Source organism: Rosa rugosa, chromosome 5 (assembly GCF_958449725.1).
Source record: "Rosa rugosa chromosome 5, drRosRugo1.1, whole genome shotgun sequence".
Taxonomy (NCBI): domain Eukaryota; kingdom Viridiplantae; phylum Streptophyta; class Magnoliopsida; order Rosales; family Rosaceae; genus Rosa; species Rosa rugosa.
Genome location: NC_084824.1, coordinates 55,487,556 through 55,513,114, shown reverse-complemented (window position 1 = coordinate 55,513,114; position 25,559 = coordinate 55,487,556). Strand labels below are relative to the sequence as shown.

Here is a 25,559-nt window from a genome sequence, read left to right as displayed (position 1 = left end):
TCATTGTTTCTTTGACCAAAGAAAATCTAATCCAATAAACTAGTTAATGCAAAACAATAGCAGTCGTCTAACTTCTTTCGGTAATTCCAACGCAAATGTGACCAGGTGAGTAGAGAGATGTCGGTGGAGCAAGTCTCGCTTAAGTACCACTAATCTCAAAACCTTCCTAGACATCACATGTGCATTGAGTACGCCTACTTTGAAGAAAGACTAAACCATTGACATTTACTACAAAATAATATGGCAATTGCCTACATCTCTTGGAAAATAAAAGGACTTAATCAAAATCGCTAGTTTCTTGGCCTTTGAAGTCGTCCACCCTAAGAGCAAGATCGTCCTCTTGACCCTCTTGCTCCATGTAGTGCGCCTCCCTTGCTTCACGATACTCTTTGTATGAGTCTGCAACATTCTGGGATACTCTACATGCTTTGGCCCAATGTCCAGTTGATCCACATCGAAGACAAACATCATTATGGTCAGGCTCCCTTGATCGAGGCACCTTTGGGGCGCGAGTTGGACGACCACTACTCTTGGTGGCGTCACCACCATGGCCGGAGGCTCTGCCTCTCTCTTTCTTCACACGTTGACCTCCACGGTTCCGTGCACGCCTCTCTTAGCGATTTCCTTCCTCTTTAGGGCGAGTATATGGACCAGAACGTCCAGAATTGTCCCTACTCTTAGGGTTTCACTCCTTGCGTCCTCCCTTGGGGGCGCGACTATAGTTAGACTCCGGAATTGACTTGGTTCCCTCGGGTCTAGCATTATAGTTCTTCACAAGGATATTGTCGTGCTTCTCAGCTACGTTCATGGCACCAATTAGCTCATGCAACCTTGTGATACGTCCTGCATTCACATCAATCCGATAATTCTTAGAAATCATTAGGGCAGAGACGGGGAAGGTAGAGAGAGTCTTCTCGATCAACATAGCATTAGTAATGGTCTTTCCACAGAACTCCATAAGAGATTTGATACGAAGAGCTTCCGAGTTATAGTTAAGTACAGACTTAAAATCACAGAAGCGGAGGCTATGCCATTTCACTTCTAAATAAGGAAGCAAGGAGTCACGAACGTTGCCAAATCGCTGCTCAAGTTCCACCCATAGTTTTCTGGGGTCTTCCTCATTGAGGTATTCACTTTGGAGCGCATCATTCATGTACCTTGTCATGAGAATTATGGCTTTAGCTTGATTCGCTTCAAAACCAATAGCTTGCTCAACAGTGAGCACGTTCTGACTTGGCTCTTGGATGGTTTCTAGAAGTCCATCAGCCTTAAGATGTTGGCGCACATCGCGGACCCACCTATGGTATCCTGCGCCTGTTGTCTCTAGTGGAACGAAGTTCAACTTGTTCAGGTTTCTCATCCTAAAAAACAACACAAGATTAGGGTTAGTTTCAGAGCGAAAAAGGCTACCACGAAAAACTATAAAATTTCTTAGCATAGTCGCTTCCAAGAAATTAGGAATTTTTTAGCGTAGTCGCTTCCAAGAAAATCCGATTCCAAGAAGGGTTTTGGATTAGATCGAAACAACGATGTATGTGGTCGATCGTTTTCTTCTCAACAAACTATAAGGTGCACGGCAGGTGTCGGCAGAGGCAGGCACAGGGGTGAGCAGGTCTCGGCAGATGCTTGCAGGGCTCTCGGCAGGTGCAGGCACACGTCTCGACAGGTCTCAGCACAGATGCGCGCAGGGCTCTCGGCAGGTGCAGGCACACGTCTCGACAGGGGCGTGTGCGGGGTTGTCGGCAGATCTCGGCAAGTGCGCAGGGGGCAGGCACAAGGCAGGGGCCGGTTCGGATTTTCCGACGGCTGGTTCAGGTAGATTCCGGCCGGTTCCGGTGGTTCCGCCACCGGTTTTGGGCTCCTTGGGACTAGGGCTTCGATATGTGAGGCGATGGATGCTGGAATTTGAGGGCTACGTAATTAGGGTTTTCAGGGTTAGGGCTTCATGCTGATAACGTGTTTTAGAGAAACGGGAATTGAGAGGAAATCGCTGTGTATTCTCATTGATAATAGGGGTCTCTTTATATAGAGGATTACAATGCATAGAGTCTGAATCATACAAGGAAAGATAATCATATTATTGAATAGGAATCTCTAGATTCTTCTAATTAAACCTTATTACCACTAGGTTAAGTAACCTAGAGTTTGAGCCAGACACAAAATAAAGATTCACTTGAACAAGAATGAATATTTTCATTTTTTTCCACAAAGAAATTAAAAAATTCCAATCCGAGTCCTCAATTTCAATTGAATTTCACCATCATTTCTCTCATCCAAACACATCCTAAAAGTCTAGAGATATTCAATTTAGATTTTTAAAAGCAGATTTCAAATCCAAGAAATTCCGAGGGTATTCAATAATGATTTTATTGACTTATAATGAGTTCATAGACGTTTAGGTGTGTTAGAGCATCTTAAGCAACGCTAACCATTTTTGAGTCAAATTTTGGCCAAAGTAGCTAAAAATTCATCTTAACTAGCCACTTTAGAAATACCTCTAGACTTAAGATTTCCGTGGATTTATAATTTTCTTCTCTCTCTCTCTCTCTCTCTCTCATCCCATCTTGTTTTGCTCTTATCATAAACTTCTATGACAAGAAAAGAAATGCAGCTACCCATTTTTTCTCTAATATTTTCTATCACCAAGCGAAACACATAAAAAATATATTAAAAAAATAACTCGCTTCAATTCAATTCTATAACCCAATATGCTAATATATCTAGAAATTGAAATCACGAAGTTAAAAAAAGTGAGGAAATATGTTGATAGTAAGTAATTCATGAATAAGAATGGTTTCTTCCCTCTTCTCCATAATGTCCTTGAAGTGTCAGAACCTCTCGACAATTATCCATCAACAACAAACTGAACTTGTTCCCTGCCGAAGCGATCTTGCCTTGCTGATTGAGCACAATGAGGGTAGAGGCGTCCTTCGATGCAATAAGGGTTTGTGGGGGGAAAAGGAGGATCCCCCGAGGGCGCCTCAGGCCCAGGGAGTAAACCATTCAACCTTCATAAGAAGTAAAAAAACAATGCACCCCCCAAAATGCATAGGAGAAATTAGAAACATAGCAAGAATCAGAATATTGAAGTTTTGCTAAAATTTCACTATTGTAATAGTTGGATTAAATGTCTCACTCAGCATGACGAAAAGTTTCTTCAACTATTAGTGAGCACAATTGTATTGGCCATAGTTTTTATATATTTTGACACACTGATGGCTCATATAGAACTATAAATTCACTCAGGAAGTTTCCATGTTAAACTTTTGTTTATTAGACTTGTGTTACATGTTTACGTTGATGAAGTGATGACTCATAAAAAGTTTATCCAATTCTACGAGAGTCCCTACAAGTTTCTCTTTTGTCTTTACAAATTCATAAAAGTTTATCTTTTAAGATCTATGGAAATCTAAAGATTTTATAAATCTGCCAACTTTAATTCTGTAGAATTTTGGAAATCTATGAATATTTTTAAATCATGTTTGCCTCAAAATCGTCTTGGCCGAAATGAAGACCGAGGGACTTACGGTTGAATCATCCTTCCAGATTGTGCAGGCGTGTTAACTTGTGGCTGGATAGCCAAGCGAGGTTTTGTTTTGAATTGCGCTTGTCTTTGACTTCTATCAAATGATTGTAGGTTGAGGAAGAAACTGTCTCAGCCTCTAGGTCCTAATGTCTCTGTTGCGAGGACTCTTGTTAGGACCCTGACTGGGATCCTCGATCACGTTTATTTCTTGGGTGAACTCGAAGATTTGGGTGACAAGCAAGAGATCTATCAGATCAAGATATTCGCAAATTATGGTGAAGACGAAGGTGAAGTGGACTCAGTTATCAAAGCGTTGTAAGGTGATGTGTGTGTGAACGGCGAAATGCATCAACCCAATCCAGACTAGTCAAAAGAGATTGACGGACAAAAATTTTTAAGTCATGAACTACTCCTAAGTGAAAAAAGTAAAGTGCAGACAAAGTAAAGAAAAATAAAATAAAGTGCTTGAATATAAATGAGCGATGAAAGTAAAAGGCTAGAAATGAATCAAAGTTACGAGAGTAAGATTGCAAGGCAAAGTACCTATGAGAGAACAGAATGGAGTAAAAAAGTTTGTGTATTGATTTGTGTGTTTGGTACAGAACCCTTTACAATGAGTTTAGAGCTCCTACATATACAGATCAAAACCTAAGTCAACTTGTCCTCTAAGACGTGAAATTCAACTTCCTTTTCAGATTGATTCGTCCATAGATGTCCTAATTTAGTCGACATCTGGAACCTTCACCATTGAAATCTTCAATTGGCTCGAATTCCTTCCCTAAACAGACTCTTCGGCCAAATTTATTTTTTGGGCTTGGCCGAATACTCTTAAACTTCCTCTCGGCCCATCTACATAATCACCTATTAAACTTGGACTATCCAAACATATGGCTATATGGTCCACTTTACTTATCCTTCCGGATCGTCCAACCCAAAATCTCAAACCTCAGTCGGGGGATCAAACTACGCATTCTTCTCGGTCGTACGACTCAAAACTATTGTCTCGGGCATATGACCCAACGTCTCTTTGGCCAATTCTCAAACTGGCCACAACTGGAGTTGCTAAATTTAGGTCCAAACAAATCTATTACTTAAAAAAAGTCTGCATAAAGCTTAATACAATACAACCCCCTTAACCAATCAAAATAATATGTGATAATTCAATTCGGCCTCTCTTATGCTTAACTAATGGGTGAAAGTAGAGATTTATATAATCATTTTTGCTGTTGACTTTCATGACTATCCATAAAGTCTTCAAACTCAAGAGTCTCTAGGCAATCATCACCAATGAACATCGCCTCTATGCTGTCCTTTAAATGATTGTTTTAGTTGTTCATCAGTTTCTCCACCATGTACTGTCCAGTACATATTCGCACAATAATTTTTTATCGTATAGGCAACTGTATCATGGAGAATAGAACATCCTTTTACTGTCCATTTGGATGAAGCCGCCAGTACTGCAGTGATGTCTTACTATACTTAGATATTTGACCAACAAAAAAGCATTGGCAGTATTGAACACTAAACTTGGATATTTGTCCAATGGAATAACATTGATAGCAATAAGCTGATCTGGCTGATGATGTTTATTGTTAATGTTAGAACCGAAGGCTCTAGTTAGCTTTAGATAGAGAGAGAGTGAGAGAGAAGACACAAGAAGTATAGTGGTTCGTCTCCCGCCTTAGCGGGAGACTACGTCCACTTGCAAGCTTAACTATGTGTGTTGGGCCTTGCGGCCAAAGAGGATTACATGAGATATAATGGGATGTTGAGTAAGTGGGAAGGAGTCTCCTTTTATAGGGGAGGGAGGCTCCTTCCTTTACATATTCTTCAATGTGGGACAAGAAGTCCCATTCTAGTCTAGAAATACATATTATGGAGGCATATTGGCAAGGCCGGAAAGGTTGCTTCCCGACGAGGTCTTGGCCACTTCCAACTACCACGGGATAGGTCGTATGTCGGGCTACGGTATGCATGTCGCGGTTGGCCCCACCATGGCTTGTGGGCCTCCCTAAGAGGGTGTTACTTATGCTTGGTGAGATAGCAAACTAGCTTGCTAGTAGAGGTATCTACATTTTTTGAAGTGATTCACAGGTGGTGACCCTAATCCTGTCAATCTAAAACCACTTGGAATATAAATCTTTCGATGTTTCGGCAAAGAAAAACGATTAATGGACTGATGAGGCAGTGTGGTGGTGAAGTTTCTTAGTTGTGTGGTTAATGACCTCTGCATTCTCTTCACTGCAATAAAAAGTGGAATTCAAACAAAATTGAAAATTTCAAAAATAAAAGTTATTCAAATCAATCTAAAATACATTGATCATTCAAAAAATCACTCATACAAATTAGATTTACATAATTAACCAAAATCACAATTAGAGAACGAAGATAAGAGATAGAAATTGACCTAAGAAACTATTGCAAGGAAATTCGAAATGACACATGTTTTCAAATGAGAAATTCGGACAATAAATTTCTTCCTTTTTTTTTTTCCACAGAGAAATCCATAATTTCCAAGTTTAGAATGTCAAACGAGGTAATTCATATATAGAAATTATGAATCCCTCATTGTCATTTAAATTCCATCTTTTTTCCTTCATTCAAACACACTATAGGTATATTCAAACACATCATAGGTATGTATGTTTTTTTTTTTTTTGATCAAGAAGAACTTCATTAATAATGAACTGCTTACAACGAGTTTTAGGCAACATCTCTTACACAGAAATGACCACTAGACTTCACACTGGCACTCTATAATGACTAACACTACAACTAACTGGCAAAGACAACAAGCGCTGGAGCAGTGAATCCTTGACATCTCACCTCTCATCCAACCAATAAGAACACTGAAACTAAACAACTCACTTGTGTTGACACTAACTCGCCACCCAGAGTCCACCTGACCAGCTCTGATCGACCAAGCCAACACTCGTTATTGTGAAATCATAGGAATTGAAAGCCTGAAAAAATCTTCCTTTTTTTTTTTTGGGGGAAAATTGCTCATATGAGTTAAAAAAAAAAGGCATACATTGAAAATAGGCAATATGGCTCCATGTTGCTTAAACTCAAATTTCAAGGAGTCCGAAACTTTTACACATATTCGATTGTTTCAAAGATCCATCAACAAGCTGTTCTACGTCAAGAAACTATTTCTTAATTTCCTAAATATGTATGATGAGATTTTTAATCTGAGGGTGAAGACTGCGCAATGGCAAATGGGGTATTGGCCTAACCTATTTTCACACTTTTATGTGTTTATTTGAATTTTGTTGTAGAGAAACTGAAATTGAGAGGAATTTGCTGTGTATTCTCATTGATAATAGGGGCCTCTTTATATAGAGGATTACAATGCATAGAATCTCAATCACACAAGGAAAGTAATTCTACATTGATTAGGATTCTAGATCCTTCTAATTAAATCCTATTACCACTAGGTCAAGTAACCTAGAGTTTGGGCCAAACACAAATAGAGATATCCTTAAACACTCCCCCTTGTGTTGTCCAAACGCGGTGCTTCTCTCGTTGCCTCGTTAAAAACCTTGCCGAGTAACAAAAACCCAGTGGGACAAAAATAACCTCGGTCGAAGGGGAAAAAGAGCACAACACACCCTTCACGTTTCGAGGTGAACATGTAGACATCTCCCCCTGATGTCTGCGCCTCCCCCTGATGACTACGATCATAGGAGTTCAGATAATTTCCGCAAGCCAATTCTTGCCACATGTTTCTCGAACGTGGATTTGGGCAATGACTTAGTAAACAAGTCTGCCTCATTGTCCTCAGATCGAACCTGGTTCACTTTGATCTTGAGGAGTTTCTGTTGTTGCTGATTGTAGAAGAATTTGGGCGATATATGCTTGGTGTTGTCGCCTTTGATGTAGCCTTGCTTCATTTGTTCAATGCAAGCAGCATTATCCTCATAAATGCTCGTTGGCTCATCTGTGGTAGACTTCAAACCACAATTGCTTTGAATATGCGTAACTATGGATCGAAGCCATATACATTCACGAACTGCTTCGTGAAGAGTAATAATCTCTGCATGATTTGAAGAAGTAGCGACTAAGGTCTGTTTTGTAGACCTCCAAGATATCGCAGTCTTTCCCATGGTGAAAACATAACCAGTTTGGGAGCGACCTTTGTGTGGGTCAGAGAGGTACACAGCATCAGCAAAACCTTCCAAAACACTTATATCGTTTTGGGATGGGGATAGGGGACGCAGTCCACCATGTGTGGCGTCCCTGGCACTTGATGGGTCCGAATCCATCTTCTCTCTGTAGGGATAGAACAAGCCCATATCGATCGTACCACTTAGGTATCCAAAGATATCTTTAACACCAGTCCAATGGCGTCGTGTAGGCGCAGAGCTATATCTAGCTAGCAAGTTCACAGCGAATGAGATATCTGGTCTTGTGCATTGAGCTAAGTACAATAATGCGCCTATTGCACTTAGGTAGGGCACCTCTGCCTCTAGCACTTCTTCATCGTCATCTTTTGGACGAATTGATCCTTCTTTGGATCAAGACTACGGACGACCATTGGGGGTGCTTGAAGGCTTAATCTTATCAGTGTTGAAACGCCTAAGCATCTTTTGGGTATAAGCTGATTGATGAATCAGGATACCATCTCTACGGTGCTCAAGTTCTAAACCGAGGCAAAACCGTGTTTTCCCAAGATCTTTCATCTCAAACTCGGATTTCAAGTGTTCAGCGGTTTCCCTTAACTCTTGAAGGGTGCCAATTATGTTCATGTCATCGACATAAACCGCTACTATTGCAAATCCGGAACTTGTCCTTTTTATGAACACACATGGGCACAGTTCATTGTTGACATATCCCTTTCCAATCAAGTAGTCACTTAGACGGTTATACCACATCCGTCCGGATTGTTTCAATCCATATAGTGAGCGTTTCAATCTAATCGCAAACGCGCTCCGTGGTTTAGAACCACTTGATTTGGGTAACTGAATTCCGTCTGGAATCTTCATGTATATCTCCGTATCTAGATCCCCATATAGATACGCAGTAACCACATCCATAAGTTGCATGTTCAATTTTTCGGAAACTACCAAACTGACAAGGTAGCGGAACGTTATGACGTCCATTATGGGAGAATAGGTCTCCTCGTAGTCGATTCCAGGGCGTTGTGAGAAACTGTGCGCCACAAGGCGAGCTTTGTACCTTACAATCTCGTTTTTCTCATTACGCTTTCTAACGAATACCCATTTGTGACCAACTGGTTTGGTGTCGGGCGGTATTGGCATAACCGGTCCGAATACCTTTCTTTTCGCTAGAGAATCAAGTTCTGCCTGGATCGCATCTTTCCACTTTGGCCAATCAGCTCTACGTTGGCCACTGAATACGCCATCGGAGCGTGGTTCGATGTCATCGGTCTCAATAATCTCACGCGCCACTGAATACGCGAATACATCATCAATGATGATGGAGTTTCTTTCCCATGTCCCATGTACACTAGTGTAATTAACAGAGATCTCTACGTTCTCAGGGATAGGTTCTGACATTGAGGCGTCCCCCAATGATGTCTCTTGGACATAACCATAATCCGGAACATTCTCATGGGACGGATTTTGAGTATCGATGATCAAAGGATTTGTTTGTGCCTCATTCGCTCTCTTTCTAGGGCGAGTATCCTTCGAACCAATCGGTCTACCGCGCTTTCTTGCGGGACCTGCAGCCATAGATGCCACATCATTACCATGTTGGGCAATGGCGCCATCTCCTGGTGTCACAGGAGAGGCGTGATGTCCAGTATTTGGGACATCGATCCTTGCAGGCACGTTTGCAGCAGGTATGTGTGATCTCGTCACTTTGGCAACATCAGAAAACGCATCAGGCAGAGTGTCTGCTACGTTCTGGAGCTCGATTATTCTTCGCACTTCAAGTTTGGACTGTGCGGTACGGGGATCGAGATGAGACATAGTGGGGACAGACCACGACAATTCCTGTCGTTCCTGTTGAACAGATGTGTTCTTATCTCCCCCTAACGATGGGAAGACTGTCTCATCAAAGTGACAATCCGCAAATCTAGCGGTAAAGAGATCGCCTGTCAAGGGTTCAAGGTAGCGGACGATCGTTGGAGATTCATATCCAACATAAATGCCCATTCGTCGTTGTGGACCCATCTTAGTACGCTGTGGCGGCGTAATAGGCACATAAATGGCACACCCAAAAATGCGTAAGTGCGAGATATCAGGTTCGTACCCAGTCACTAGCTGTAACGCAGAGTAAGATTGGGTGGCAGTGGGTCGTAGATGAATTAGCGTCGCTGCATGCAATATTGCATATCCCCAAGCAGAAACAGGGAGATTGGCGCGTATAACCAATGTCCGTGCTATCATCTGTAGTCGTTTGATAGCGGCTTCTGCGAGACCATTTTGGGTATGAACATGGGGAACTGGATGCTCTACATCAATCCTCAGTGACATGCAATAGTCATCGAATGTTTTCGATGTAAACTCCCCAGCATTATCAAGTCGAATTGATTTAATAGGATGGTCAGGGTAGTGAGCCCGTAGACGGATAATCTGGGCGAGGAGTTTAGCATAAGCAGCATTTCGAGTGGACAGTAGCGCGACATGTGACCAGCGTGTCGACACATCAACCAAAACCATAAAGTATTTAAAAGGTCCGCATGGTGGTTGAATTGGTCCACAGATATCCCCTTGGATTCTCTGTAAGAACGGAATGAGTATTTTGGGATCCTTTGCGTAGGACGGTCTCGGTCCTAATTTCCCGAAGGAACAGGCTTTGCAGAAAGAGCGAGGGGCCTTAGAAGCAACCAATGAAGATTTTGGTTGGGTCTGAGCGTCTGTAGCGCTATTAGAAGCAAAGTGTGTGACTACATCTCCCATTATGGCGTTAGAGCCATGGAAATTGGTGTGTGTGGCGTCATGGCCACTAAGAGGAACAACCATGGCGTCATGCTCATGGTTGGCGCCATTAATGGCGTCATCACATGGGACTTGAGCGGCCCTATGGCGCCCCAAGACGGCTGCAGCTCCAGATGCTGCAATTGTTGCGGTCTTGCTAAGTCCTGGAATCAATTTTCGATTCTTGCTTCTTCTCACTCTGAAGAATGGATGTCCGTGTGAAGTCTTTAGTATACGGAGCATCATATCACGACCAGGATGTCCTAGTCGGTCATGCCAAAGCCAATATGTGTCTGAATCCAAGAGATCTTCTCTTATGACATTGTGGGATTCAATTGGTCGAATTGTAATGACATAAAGTCCACTAGATTGACACATAAGCTTCTCTAAGATGCGCTTTCTTCCGCAATCATTAGAGGTAATGCAAAGGAATTCTATTCCGTTCTCACTATGTGTTTCCGCATGGAATCCGTTGGCTCTAATATCTTTAAAGCTCAATAAGGTTCGATTTGCCTTAGGAGCGTAGAGAGCTTCAGTGACTTTAATCAAGGTGCCATTAGGCAAAAGGAATTGGGCCATTCCGTGTCCTTGAACTAAACCTGATGGCCCAGCCATCGTAGTCACAGATGAATATGTAGGCAACATCTCCAAGAATAATTGCCTATGTCGTAGAATGGTGTGCGTAGTCGCACTATCCGCAAGACATTGAAGTTCATCCATTCCTAAAAGAAAAGCTCGTAATTAAAAAAAGGAGTCAAAAAGAAAAGAACTCAACTTTTATTAATAAGCCAAACGGAATTACATCATCATTTCTTTAACCAAAGAAAATCTAATCCAATAAACTAGTTAATGCAAAACAATGGTAGTCGTCTAACTCCTTTCGGTAATTCCAATGTAAATGTGACCAGGTGAGTAGAGAGATGTCGGTGGAGCGAGGCTCACTTAAATACCACTTATCTCAAAACAGTCCTAGACATCACACTCACATTGAGTACGCCTACTTTGAAGAAAGACTAATAGCATTGGCATCTACTATAAAAATAATATGGCAATTGCCTACATCTCTTGGAAATAAAAAGACTTAATCAAAATCGCCAGTTTCTGGGTCTTGATCCTTGTAGTCTTCCACCCTTAGATCGAGATCTCCATCTTGATCTTCTTGTTCCATGTAATTTGCCTCCCTTGCTTCACGATACAACTTGTATGCGTTTGCAACGTTCTGGGATGCAGTACACTTCTTTGCCCAATGTCCACTTGATCCACATCTGAGACAAGCATTATTATGGTCAGGTTCCCTTGATCGAGGCGCTCTGGGAGCGTTTTGTTGGCGGTTATTGCCTTTGGTGGCGTTACCACCATAACCGGAGGCTTGGCCTCTCTCTCTCTTCACACGTTTACCTCCACGGTTCCGTGCACGCCTATCTTGGCGATTTCCTTCCTCTTTAGGGCGAGAATATGGACCAGAACGTCCAGAATTATCCCTACTCTTAGGGTTTCGCTCCTTGCGTCCTCCCTCGGAGGCGCGACTATAATTAGACTCCGGAATTGACTTGGTTCCCACGGGTCTGGAGTTATAGTTCTTCACAAGTATGTTGTCGTGCTTTTCAGCTACGTTCAAGGCACCAATTAGCTCATGAAATCTTGTGATGCGTCTGGCATTGACATCAATCCGATAGTTTTTGGCTATCATCAATGCAGAGACGGGGAAGGTGGAGAGAGTTTTCTCGATCATCATCGTATCAGTGATGTTCTGTCCACAGAATTCCATCATAGACTTGATACGAAGTGCTTCTGAATTGTAGTCAAGTACAGACTTGAAATCACAGAAGCGGAGGCTAGACCATCTCACTTCTAAGTCTAGAAGCAGGGAATCACGGACGTTGCCAAAACGGTGCTCGAGTTCTACCCATAGTCTTCTTGGGTCTTCCTCATTGAGGTACTCATTTTGGAGCGCGTCATTCATGTGCCTTGTCATGAGAATGATGGCTTTGGCTTCATTCGCCTCTCTCGTAGCTCTATTTGCTTCAAAAGCAGCAGCTTGTTGAGGAGTACGCACGTCCTGACTTGGCTCTTGGATCGTATTCAGGATCCCATTAGCCTTAAGATGCTGGCTCACATCACGGACCCACTTGTGGTATCCTGCGCTTGTTGTCTCTAGTGGAGCGAAGCTAAACTTGTTCAGGTTACTCATCCTGAAAAACAACAAGAAAATAGGGTTAGTTTCGGAGCGAAAAAGGCTACCACGAAAAACTATAAAATTTCTGAGCGTAGTCGCTTCCAAGAAAATCCGATTCCAAGAGGGGTTTTTGGATTAGATCGAAACGACGATGTAAGTGGTCGATCGTTTTCTTCTCAACAAACTCTAAGTTTGGAGGACTCTACAAGCTCTAAGCTCGGAGTGAGCACGAACCCCGACAGTTCGGCTTTTGGTCTCCCCTATGAAGAAGAAAGGGGGGTAGAAGAAGGGATGTTGGAAGTCCCCGAGAAAAAGAAGAAGAAATTGAAAAACTTCAAAAACGGGAACTTTTAGAAAAGTTTACCTTGAAAAATAGCCGGAAATCTTGACCGGAAAAGATGACGGAGGTGGCCGGAAAAAGGTTGCCGGAGGTGGCCGGAAAAGTGGCCGGAAACTGGTGGCCGGAGGTAGGCAGGGTTGCTGCAGGAGTTGTGCAGGAGGTGTGCGGAGGCTGTGCAGGGGATGTGCAGGGCTGGCAGGCAGTTGCTCGGCAGGTGCTCGGCAGGTGCTCGGCAGGTCTCGGCAGGTGCTCGACAGGTGCTCGGCAGGTGCTATGCGGAGCTTTCGGCAGATGTCGACAGGAGCAGGCACAGGTCTCGGCAGGTGTCTCGGCAGCTCTCGGCATGTCTCGGCAGATGCAGGCACAGGGCTCGGCAGGTCTCGGCAGATCTCGGCAGCTGCTCAGCAGGGCTCGCAGGGGCAGGCACAAGGCAGGCACAGGGCAGGCACAAGGCAGGGGTCGGTCCGATTTTTCCGACGGCCGGTTCAGGGGGTTTCCGGCCGGTTCCGGTGGTTCCGCCGCCGGTTCTGGGCTCCTTGGGAATAGGGCTTCGATATGTGGGGCGGTGGTTTCAGGATTTTGAAGGTTACGAAATTAGGGTTTTCAGGGTTAGGGCTTCGTGCTGATAACGTGTTGTAGAGAAACTGAAATTGAGAGGAATATATTTGCTGTGTATTCTCATTGATAATAGGGGCCTCTTTATATAGAGGATTACAATGCATAGAATCTCAATCATACAAGGAAAGTAATTCTACATTGATTAGGATTCTAGATCCTTCTAATTAAATCCTATTACCACTAGGTCAAGTAACCTAGAGTTTGGGCCAAACACAAATAGAGATATCCTTAAACAAATTTTAAGTTGTGTGAAGTGTTAACAAATGAAATTATAACTATACTAAAATGCAAACCAGATGAGGACAAACAAAATGAACAGATTACTTTCTGTTTTGCCCCGGTCTGTTCTGGGTGTTTTACACTCTTGCCCCTAGCTGCTTTGCTGTCTGTATCAGACACCTGTTATTTCGTTTGTTTGCCACGGCCTGCCACCGCTTTGACCTGTGTGTTTTGGTAGCTGACCCATAGGCAGAAAGAGAGAGGCGTTGATCTGTCTCTCTTAGTTGTTGATCCATAGAGAGAGAGAGAGAGAGAGAGATTTGATGCACAGAGAAACGGAGAGATAGAGAGAGGGCGAAGAGTTTGTATGATCGAGCCCGGAGTTCAGCAGCCTGGAGATTTGACGATTTTTGTCTCACGGATATATATAGGTCGTCGTTTGCTGATCAGTTTTGGTTCTGCTTCTTTAACATCCCTGTTTGATTTCTTCAAAATTTATTCACATGTCAATGATTTACGGTCTGGGCTGTACCAGATTTTCTAGGAAGAAGTAATTGATAGCTTCTAGGAAACTAGAGTCCAAGACGGTACCTTTGATATGACAAATTCAAAATATGGTGGAAAGCCCTACATTGATATCAGCAAGGTATATATATTTGCAGTTATTCTGCAGATTAAAACCTAGACGCATGCCAAATTGAATCACTAATTCTCTATGGTTGTAGTGAAAGAAGGGAATGACTGCAAACAGAAGATGGTTACTGCACTGCGGCCGTATTGGATCAATGGCTATCGGATAATATAAAGACACATTATCATGTTTTGTAACTGGTAAGTTATTGCTATTGGACTTAATGAATCGATTGCATTTCGTGCTTGATGAATGATAAGTGATGTTTTTGGTGCAGGGTGATGATGTATATGATGCCATGTTGAACCAGACGAATGTTGGCCATACCAATAACAAGTTCTATGTGCTTCAAGTTCTTGGTGAGCTTATTTTCCGTTCAGCATTTTGGATTTATATAAACTTGAAATGTTTAGTCATTCCAGGTTATTAAATTATTGTGATTTGAAGTCATGGCAATACAAATGGGGTTGGGGTGGTTGATCGAGCACTTTAGTGGTTCAAGGCTTCAAGCAACCATGTTCACGAAGTTATACATAAACTGACGATAAATTTATAATTTTTAAGTGCAAGCAGTATAACAATTCAAATAACATATAAACTATCATCCACTCCAATAAGTCTATGCCCTTATGGCATTGGCATATTACAGAAGTAAGTATGTACTATCTTTCTTTCTGAATGGACATGCAGAATCCGATGATGGTGGTAATTTTGTGGTTCACTATAGATTGGGGGAGAGTAGGTGTCAAGGGTTAAATGGAGGGGTTTGTAATAATAAGATGGTGGAAACTGAACCTACTTGGAACTGTCGCACTTTGGGGTATGCCTTTCTCAAGTAAGTTTAAATGTTGACGAAGCCTAATGGTAAGAGATTTTATGCAAGCATAGATGGACAAGGAGATATGAAGTTCATTTATGGGACCAAGGGTCTTGGCATCCAACATAAAGGAAGAAGGGAAAGCAAGTTTATCTAGGAAAGTACTTAATTACTAACTAGACTGCTCAAAACCACTTAATTGTCAGATAAACATATCTTGAATCATCAAACACAGAATGTATATGCAAGGGTTTATGGTGAAGAAGAATCCGCAGTAAGAGCATATGATTTGGCAGCACTCAAGTACCGGGGAACATCGACTTTCAAAAATTTTTCAATGTCTGATTATGAGAATGAAATTGATCTAATGAAGACACTTTAACATTAGAAGAATACTTGGCCTCTCTAAGAAGGTATTTATTCATCTTCAAATTAATAAACATTGAGCAGTTACCTTAACTGTTGTAAAAATTTCAAGTCAATGATGCTTTTATTTTTGTCTATTTACAGAAGAAGCAGTGGCTTTTCAAGTGGTGTATCCAAGGACAAAGGAGTTGCAAGGTAAGCTTCATAATCAATGCTTTTGTTGGGTCTGTATGTACCATTCCCTGGCTCCAATTAAACTGTACTGTATAAATGAGTGGATGCAAAAGGACACATCTTTGTAGACAATTTTGTCTCTCATTTTTGTTTTTCTGGATTCCAGTCAAACTAACTAATGCTTTTGTTGGGTTTGTATGTTTTATTCCCTAGCTCAAGTTCAACAATGCAAGCTCTCTATATTCCTACTTAATCTTAGTACTGCCCTGTTCATGCTCTCTTTTATTTTCTTTTTTGGGTGAACTAATGCAAGATCTAGCTCTCACCAAACAACTTGGTCTCTACTGATTTGGATTTGAAATAGATGATATGGTTTGTCTATCAGCCTATTGTTTTCTCATTATTGGCTTCGTTGTACACCCTTCTTAATTCTATAATGAAACCCCTAGCCTGCATTAGGAAGCCACACCATTTTTTTGCCACTTGTCTCCTTTTATTAGTGATCTTTAGATAATATGCACATTTCAATACATATTTGGAAATGAACCAAGCATAGAGCACATGTAATACTCTTTAACTTCAGGCTAATTAGATTTTCAGTTGTCCAAAGAAATCTGGTTATGATATCCATTGCTTTCTTTCTATCAGCTGGTAGTGAAGTCTCAGTATTTTTCTCTTTTGCAGGACAATGGCAATTAAAACCCTTCATCAAATGTGACTGTTCTGATAATGTCACTTGCCACATTACCCAGCTGTAATTTAGTCTCTTACTGTCTTTGTTTTTATTTTGATGCCACTCTGAACAACCATACTTTACCTTCAAAATCACATCCATCCAATGATCATGATTTGCATTTGCATGAAAGTCTATACGTTGGATGTTGTTGTCCTACTTCCACATGAGCTATGGACATCGAGCTACCTATTCAATCTGTATGTTGTGATAAATTATTGTGCTCGAGTTTCACATTTAGCTGGCCAAGTTTAGTACCAAATTTGTAATATTTGTCATATTTTGAAATATGTAAATACACGTCTGATTAGAATACCAGCTTTTGTAGTCTGTAAATAAATAACAACTTCAATTATAGTACATATTTGGCATGAAAGTAAGCCAACGTTTCTTGAATTGCAATTGCTACTCTATTATGCAAAAAATATTCCTACTCTATTATGCAAAAAATTGAGGTGAAAAATAAACCAGCAGCATCGCGCGGGATTCGTGACTGGTTATACTCTAAACACAAAAATCATGGAATTAAAAATAGCAAATAGCGAAGTGAAGAACTTCTAAGAGAGATTCAATTGAATGAGAAAGCAATTAGCAAAAATCATGGAATTAAAAATAGCAAATAGCGAAGTGAAGAACTTCTAAGAGAGATTCAATTGAATGAGAAAGCAATTAGCAAGAAGGTGGAGCATCCCCACTTTTCAAAAGAGGGTTTTTGAAGGGGCTCAACTTATTTTTCTGCTTTGCTTTATTATTATCATTTACTTTTAGTAAGAAGTGGCTCTAAGTCGGTAATAAGCCCTTACCACTTTTGGATAGAGTGACGTGGGCTTTGTCCTGGTATGCATACTTTGTGTGCCTTGTCTGACCTAGCGAGGCTGCCAGCTATTTGCTTGATCAAATGGACGCACCATCCTAGTGGCAGGATGAAAGTGAGTGTCGCCGGATTTATTTCCGTGTGGCAACATAGTGGTAACCTATGCTATTTATACTGATGCTTCTTCGTGAAGCAAATGGAATAGCTATTCGTGCACTTTTTGCTAATTAGTGCTTGTTAGAATCCATAGGTTTTGCTTGTTGGAATACATAGGTTTTGTGGAGAATCCTTGTATTATTTCAGGATGTACGTTCTCTTTATGCTTATTGTAATATGGGGTTCAGGCTCTACGTCTTCCCCTTGTATTCTGCAATTTCATTAATCAAGGCTTGAGGGCAGCCACACCAGCTCATTTCAAGAAAAAAATAGGGTTTTATTTTATTTTATTATTATTTTATCAAAGGACGACGATCTGTATTGATGAACTATCTTGTACAAGAAGTAGAAAAGAGTCCATCAAATTCCGAAGGGACATACCCACTTTATGAAACTTGTAACCCTGAAACCAAAGCAAACTTAGCTACTTTATTCGATTCCCAAAAGGGATACGCATTTTACCAACGGTGTAGAGACTTATTATTGAATTGATGACATCTTAGCAGTTTCATTCTATGTACTATATATATATAGTTTAGGCCTAAGCTCAATACCTTCCACAATAAGGCCGCCCTTTGGCACGCCACTCTCAGTTTCCCTCAAACGAAACTCCACAGTAGCATCATCTTCTTGGTTGAAAATTTCACCCAACTCGATCTCCATCCATCCATCTCCTCTGCTTCGAGCTTGTGGAGGCATGTCTTCTGGCGGGTCTGCTAGGAACACATCATGCTCAGCTACAACTTCATTTTGTTCATTGGTGACACGCACCGTCATAGGCATTCCCTGAAACCCCCATTGTGATTCTTCTGGAAACTGATATACAAGGTAAGCTGTGTAGGTTGTTCCGGGGGACAAAATTTTAGTGTCTATGTTTCCCTTAATCTCAAGCCACCATACAAGTCTGAGCTCAGCCACTTCGGAGAACCTGTCATTCACTTATGCATCATTGCATCACAATTTCTATCAACTGGTTACAAGAACATACTCTGAGTAAGAGCAAGCATCCTCTTCTTAACCGAAGTGGGGCCAGAATTAAGTATCCAATAAACAATCAGTGCAATAGCAAAGAATGAAGTATCCATACCAAGGAAGAAAAGGCAAAGATCAATCAATAGAGGAAGAGATAACCTATGATTCACATATGCATCACAATTTCAACAGTATGTTGTAACATTCTTGTATGTACGTGATCATGGCTTATGTAACATCCCAAAAGATTCGGATTAGACATCAAGAAAAAATCATACTCTTGTAGCATTGGTGCAAGGTGCACCAACAAGGAGGTTTAAGGTATTAGATCCTTAAATTAAACAAGAAATGTTTTGTATTTGATTATAAGCATGCAGCCCATTTTCATGTAGGCGTAGGGATCTGTATATCGCCGCCATGGCAAAGGAGTCAAGCTTCAAAGGTCACCAGGGCAACCCCCTTTATAAACCTTGATTTAATGCAGCACCCTCACTATCACACATCCAGCACAGTTCCACAAGATAATATTATTGGCTTGAGATTTATATTGACCCATAACAAACTATAATTAGCTTCGATTCATAATTTGTTAGGCCCCAAAAAGTTGAACTGAAACCATCGTTGAATATTAGAAGCATATATACATAAACTGAAACAACCAGGTAATGCAAGTAAGAAGCCGAAACCAAATAAGATGGAGCAGGCAAGTCAAGCTCTAACAACATCGTAGAAACAAATTCACCGACCTGGATTCGGGTAGAGAATTCCATTCCCAGTATTCTGGAGTGTCTGCCCATGTAATGCTCAACAGTCTGGCTCCCAGCATCCAACATTTTTTACCACTCAATTTATCCAATGAGAAACTCTGTGCATGGTGATCATGGATCGATCAAAACAAGTCATCAAAGAAAATCAACAATCTCCAAATAACCAATGAAGTTGTGATGAGAGAAAGAGAGAGATTACGAAATTGCCATCGTCGAGGAAGATGGGGGAGTCGCAGAGACGGAAGTAGAGGTCCTTGTTAGAGAGAGAGGAGATTGATGGCAGAGGAGGAGAAACGGATCGAGAGATGATTTGACGATAGTCATGGGGTAAGAAACGTTCCCAAAGAGTTTGGGATTGCGCGGCGGAGCGAAAGGCAGAGGAGACGGCGGCTGATCGGCACGCGTCTTTGGGGGACGTGAGGGAAAGAACATGGGCCATGCACTCCTCCGGTAACCTCTCCAACTCTGTTAACTCCATCTCATCGGATCACATTCGTGTTCCAAATCAACCACAGTCAACATATATATATGATGTATTTGATCTTTCATTTTGACTTCTGATCATCAACACGTCACATGGGGGTTCCCTCTTCCTCGCTTAATTATTATCATGGGCTACCACTCCACGAATTTGCATCATTCGTCCTCCCATTTTTCCTTCTTTTAAAACATGCATGTACCTATACTGCTAATAGTTAAGTTTTATTGTCAATGGAGGACAAAGCATCGACATCATTAATTGGGAAATCTAGCATATACGGATGAGTGAACTTGATATCTAGGACTGGAAGGGTCTGGGTTGCTGGCCTTTAATCTATGAATCATTCGGTGACCTACATTTTCCAGCGTCAATAGTCCCAATGATCGACTCTTTAAGGTTGGATCACACTATCAATCAGGGACGGTTAAGAAAATAGATATAGATAAGGGTGGCTATTATTTGTCATGCTTGTTCAATTCTTGTTGAATTGTTATGATTCATAAGTATGACTGTCAAATCTTAGCGAGACGTATACTGTAATAGTTAATTTACAGATGGGACATAACAAATCGGTGTAATAGGTTACTACATTGTCATTGACAATCTATCTTTTGTGCTTTCAATATTGACAATTCATTGTCACAAATATGAAATCAGATTGAAGCAGGTACGTGTTGATGTTGTCTTCACTTGAAGACATAGCAGCTGAAAGAAGAAGAAAGTGGGAGATTGATGGGCCAGTTGCAAAAGGAAAAAGGTAGCAAAAGAAAACATGGAGGCATGTTTTCTGCGGCAGAAAACATGGAAAAGAAGAAAGGAAAAAGGAAAAGTGAAAAGTGAAATGTTTGCAACTTTTCCTTTGTTCCTAATCTTTCTCTTGGAGCGAGAGAGAGATAGAGCTGCTGTAGTTTAGTTTCTTTGTATTGAATCCCCACATCGGCAACAACTGAAGTAAGGAGAGAAACATAATTGATAGCCATCCTTGAATACTCTGTCTTTCCTCTCCTTTTGGAGACTTTGCAATTCCATAGTTGAAGCTTCTTAAGCTTAGTTGTTGGTGTTGCTATGTATTGTATATGAGAAGTAAGAATTCTTCTTCTTCTCTATTTGAATCAAAGGAGAGTTAATAGGTTTGGGTGTATTGGGGATTTGGGTAGTGAGAGTTGTTCATAAACTCTAATTGTATGTTTCTCCAAATTGATCATAGTGGAATATCTTGCCGGCTCCGAAAGTGGATGTAGCTCAATCACACTGATTGAGTGAACCACTATAAATCTTGGTGTTCTTTGTGGTTTGTTTATTAGGTGTTTTTGCTTTGTTTGTTACTGTTGAATTCATATCAATACCTTGTTTGTTACGCTTCCGCACAACAAACTGGTATCAGAGCTTCGGTTCTGAATTTGGGAGTTGAGTATTGATTGGATTCAATGACGAAAAATTCGAGTTCGGGTTCATCGTCGACTACTAGGCCATCAATTGGCAATGCCAAATTTGAAGTTGAGAAGTTCGATGGAACAAACAATTTTGGCATGTGGCAGTGTGAGATGATGGATGTCTTGTGTCAACAAGAATTGGATATAGCTCTTGAAGACAAACCAGAAGATATGAGTGAGAAGGAGTGGAAGCAGATTAATAAGTGGGCTTGTGGTTCTATCAGATTGTGTCTTGCAAAGGATATGAAGTTCTTTATCATGAAGGAAACTTCGGCAAAAGCTCTGTGGAAGAAATTGGAAGACCAATACATGACCAAGAGTGCTGAAAACCGGTTTCACCTGAAGAGGCGGCTTTTCCGATTCAATTATCGGCAAGGTATTTCTATGTCTGAACACATCAGTGATTTCAATAAGATACTTGCAGATTTGGCTAATTTAGATGTGCAAATTAGTGATGAGGATAAGGCTTTGTGTTTGCTAAATTCTCTCCCTGACGAGTATGAGCATTTGATTACAACTTTGTTGCATGGAAAAGAATTTGTGAAATTTGATGATGTGTGTAATTCATTGATAAATAATGAGTGTCGAAAGAAGGAGAAGCAATTGCAGAAAGTGACAGGTGAAGCACTTGTAGTAAGAGGAAGATCTGGAGAAAGAAAGTTTGGTGGAAAAAGAGGTAATTCTCGTTCCAAGTCAAGAGGCAAATTTCCTGCAAAAGATGAGTGTGCCTTTTGTCGCCAAAAGGGGCATTGGAAGAAAGATTGTCCCAAGTTGAAGACTAGAGACAAGAAGGGTTCTGAAGTGAATGTTGCAAAATCTGAAGATGATGATGATTTTGGTTTTGCATTGAGTTGTTCATCTACCTTTGATGATGTTAAAGAGGATGAGATTGATTTTGCTTTGGCAAGCTCATCTGCACTTGATTATTCTGAGAAATGGATTTTGGATTCGGGTTGTACACACCACATGTGTCCTAACAAGGAATGGTTCTCTACTTTAAGAGAACTAAATGGTGGAGTAGTTTTGATGGGAGATGATAGTCCTTGCAGAACTAGAGGGATTGGTACAATTCGTCTCAAAATGCATGATGGGGTTGTTAGAGAATTGACAGATGTTCGGTATGTTCCGAACTTGAAGAAAAATCTTATCTCTTTGGGAACTTTAGAATCAAAGGGTCTCACAGTTACATTGAAGAATGGAGTTGCCAGAATTGTGTCAGGTTCACTTGTGATGATGAAAGGTACTAGAGATAGAAACTTGTATTTTCTACAAGGGAGTACAGTGACAAGTGAAACAGCAATTTCTGAGACTACAGATGATGCAGATACTACTAGATTATGGCATATGCGTCTTGGACATGCTGGTGAGAAAGCAATGCAGGGATTAGTGAAGCAAGGTTTGTTGAAGGGTGCAAAGACTTGCAAGTTGGAATTTTGTGAACATTGTGTATTGGGAAAGCAGACTAGAGTGAAGTTTGGTACTGCAGTTCATCAGACTAAAGGTGCTCTAGACTATGTTCACACAGATGTGTGGGGACCTACCAAAACTGCATCTTTGGGAGGTAAACACTACTATGTCTCTTTTGTTGATGACTTCTCTAGAAGAGTATGGGTGTACACCATGAAGCATAAAGATGAAGTCTTAGATATATTTGTGAAGTGGAAGAAGATGATTGAGACTCAGACAGGTCGAAAAATTAAGAGGCTCAGATCAGATAATGGTGGTGAATACAAGTCTGATCCATTTTTGAAGTTATGTCAAGATGAGGGCATTGTGAGACACTTCACAGTTAGAGAGACACCACAACAGAATGGGGTTGCAGAGCGCATGAATCGTACTTTACTGGAGAAAGTTCGATGTATGTTGTCTAATGCTGGATTAGGCAAAGAGTTTTGGGCTGAGGCAGTTACATATGCAGGCCATCTCATCAACAGGTTGCCTACTGCTGCAAATGAGGGTAAAACGCCCATGGAGGTATGGTCTGGAAAACCTGCTACTGATTATCATTACTTACATATTTTTGGTTGTCCTGCTTATTTTCATGTCAGGGAAAGCAAGCTTGATCCGAGAGCCAAGAAGGCTATTTTCTTGGGATTTAATGATGGTGTGAAGGGATTTAGGCTTTGGTGTCCAGATGTGAGGAAAGTTATTGTAAGCAGAGATGTGACATTCGATGAGGCTGTTATGGTTAATCAGAGTGAACAGACTGATTCTCAAAAACAGGAGATGACCATAGAGAGTTTGAAGCAGGTGGAGTTTAAAGAAAAAGTTGATGAAACTCCAATTGATCCAGGTAGTCCTACAGTTGAGCCAGATGATTCAACAAATGAAGATTCAAGTATTGAAGTAGAGGCTCAAGCTCAAGAGTCTCCACAGCAACATGGACCTATTGCACTTAGAAAAGGAAAAAGAAATGCTCCAAAGCCAGCTTGGCTAAATGATATGGTAACTTATGCACTTCCAATTACTGAAGAAGAAATTCCTTCTACCTATGAAGAAGCTGTGATACATGCGGATAGTGTAGAGTGGGAAAAAGCAATGGATGAAGAGATGAAGTCTCTTCACAAGAACAAGACTTGGGAGTTGGTTCAGTTACCACATGGGAAGAGAGCAATTGGCTGCAAATGGGTATTTGCTAAAAAGGAAGGATCTCGGTACAAGGCTAGATTGGTAGCTAAAGGCTATGCACAAAAAGAAGGAATAGACTACAATGAGGTATTCTCTCCTGTTGTGAAGCATTCTTCTATTCGTATTCTTTTAGCCTTGGTTGCACAGTTTGATCTTGAGTTAGCACAACTTGATGTCAAAACTGCATTTTTACATGGTGAATTGAAAGAAGAGATCTATATGACTCAACCAGATGGTTTCAAAGTTGCTGGTAAGGAAAAATTGGTTTGCAAACTGCATAAATCATTGTATGGTTTGAAACAGTCTCCAAGACAGTGGTACAAGCGGTTTGATAAATTTATGTTTGGTCAGAAGTACACTAGGAGTCTTTATGATCCATGTGTTTACTTTCGCAAGCTACATGATGGGACCTTCATTTATTTGCTCTTATATGTTGATGATATGCTAATTGCATCTAAGAGCAAGGTGGAAATTGAAAAATTAAAATCACAGTTGAGTGGTGAATTTGAAATGAAGGACTTGGGAGAAGCTAAGAAGATTTTGGGCATGGAAATTGAAAGAGATAGATCCAAAGGCAAGGTTTGTTTGTCACAAAAACAATATTTGAAGAAGGTACTACAACGGTTTGGCATGGTTGATAAATCTAAACCTGTAAGTACACCTCTTGCCTCTCATTTCAAGCTTAAATCTTCTATGTCTCCTAGCACTGATGATGATATGCAATATATGGCTAAAGTTCCTTATGCTAGTGCTGTTGGTAGCTTGATGTACTGCATGGTGTGTACTAGACCTGACATTTCACAGGCTTTAAGTGTGGTGAGCAGATATATGCATAACCCAGGTAAAAGTCATTGGCAAGCAGTGAAATGGATTCTACGGTATATTCTTGGTACTGTGGATGTTGGAATTGTGTTTAAGCAGGATAAGATGAGTCAGTGTGTTGTTGGATATGTGGACTCTGATTTCGCAGGTGATTTGGATAAGTGCCGATCTACTACAGCTTATGTGTTTACTCTTGCTGGTGGAGCGGTGAGTTGGAAGTCGAACTTGCAATCTACTATTGCTTTGTCGACTACAGAAGCTGAATACATGGCGGTAACAGAGGGTGCAAAAGAAGCAGTATGGCTTCGTGGTTTGCTTGAGGACTTGGGAATAATTCAAGATTATGTGGATCTCTATTGTGATAGTCAGAGTGCTATTCATTTGGCAGAGAACCAGGTTACTCATGCTCGCACTAAACATATCAATGTCAAATTTCACAAGATTCGTCAACTGGTGGAGGATGGTGATATAGAGCTCCTGAAAGTTGGAACTGAAGAAAATCCTGCTGATATGTTGACCAAACCAGTTCCATTGAGCAAGTTCAAGCATTGCTTGAACTTGATTGGTGTTCGTAACATTTGATCTTCCCTACGGGGATGTCGGAGCGGCAAATTGGTATGTGATATTTTACTTGTGATATTATTGTATCAAGTGAAGCCAAGGTGGAGATTGTTGATGTTGTCTTCACTTGAAGACATAGCAGCTGAAAGAAGAAGAAAGTGGGAGATTGATGGGCCAGTTGCAAAAGGAAAAAGGTAGCAAAAGAAAACATGGAGGCATGTTTTCTGCGGCAGAAAACATGGAAAAGAAGAAAGGAAAAAGGAAAAGTGAAAAGTGAAATGTTTGCAACTTTTCCTTTGTTCCTAATCTTTCTCTTGGAGCGAGAGAGAGATAGAGCTGCTGTAGTTTAGTTTCTTTGTATTGAATCCCCACATCGGCAACAACTGAAGTAAGGAGAGAAACATAATTGATAGCCATCCTTGAATACTCTGTCTTTCC

At 41.0% G+C, this 25,559-nt stretch overlaps 1 protein-coding gene and 1 long non-coding RNA gene across 6 annotated transcripts; one reads left to right on the top strand and one right to left on the bottom strand.

Annotated features, from left to right (window-relative positions):
• Positions 1 to 13,916: 13,916 nt before the first annotated feature.
• On the top strand, positions 13,917 to 16,883 carry LOC133709979 (uncharacterized). 4 transcript variants are annotated; one of them, XR_009846414.1, is made up of 7 exons: positions 13,917 to 14,200; positions 14,302 to 14,412; positions 14,492 to 14,597; positions 14,675 to 14,756; positions 15,088 to 15,627; positions 15,725 to 15,775; positions 16,439 to 16,883. It is a non-coding gene; the product is annotated as an uncharacterized LOC133709979 (long non-coding RNA). The 4 variants fall into 4 exon arrangements; XR_009846413.1 differs by having other exon boundaries at positions 13,921 to 14,197; XR_009846415.1 differs by having other exon boundaries at positions 13,918 to 14,412; positions 15,269 to 15,627.
• Positions 16,884 to 17,822: 939 nt separating this feature from the next.
• Positions 17,823 to 19,913, bottom strand: LOC133710733 (putative F-box protein PP2-B12). 2 transcript variants are annotated; one of them, XM_062136872.1, is made up of 4 exons: positions 19,396 to 19,913; positions 19,176 to 19,294; positions 18,012 to 18,385; positions 17,823 to 17,860 (listed from the first exon to the last, which is right to left on the bottom strand). In XM_062136872.1, exons 1-4 carry the CDS (start codon positions 19,672 to 19,674, stop codon positions 17,844 to 17,846), a joined length of 789 nt encoding a protein of 262 aa, XP_061992856.1. In that variant the 5' UTR covers positions 19,675 to 19,913; the 3' UTR covers positions 17,823 to 17,843. The 2 variants fall into 2 exon arrangements, with proteins under 2 accessions (XP_061992856.1, XP_061992855.1); XM_062136871.1 differs by having other exon boundaries at positions 17,823 to 18,385; positions 19,396 to 19,911.
• Positions 19,914 to 25,559: the final 5,646 nt, after the last annotated feature.

Coding starts and splice junctions, on each gene's coding strand:
- LOC133710733 (XM_062136871.1), bottom strand. CDS start 19,674: ATGGAGTTAACAGAGTTGGAGAGGTTACCGGAGGAGTGCATGGCCCAT. Junction 19,295..19,395: donor TCCTCGACGATGGCAATTTC/GTAATCTCTCTC, acceptor CACCATGCACAG/AGTTTCTCATTGGATAAATT. Junction 18,386..19,175: donor AATTCTCTACCCGAATCCAG/GTCGGTGAATTT, acceptor AGTGAATGACAG/GTTCTCCGAAGTGGCTGAGC.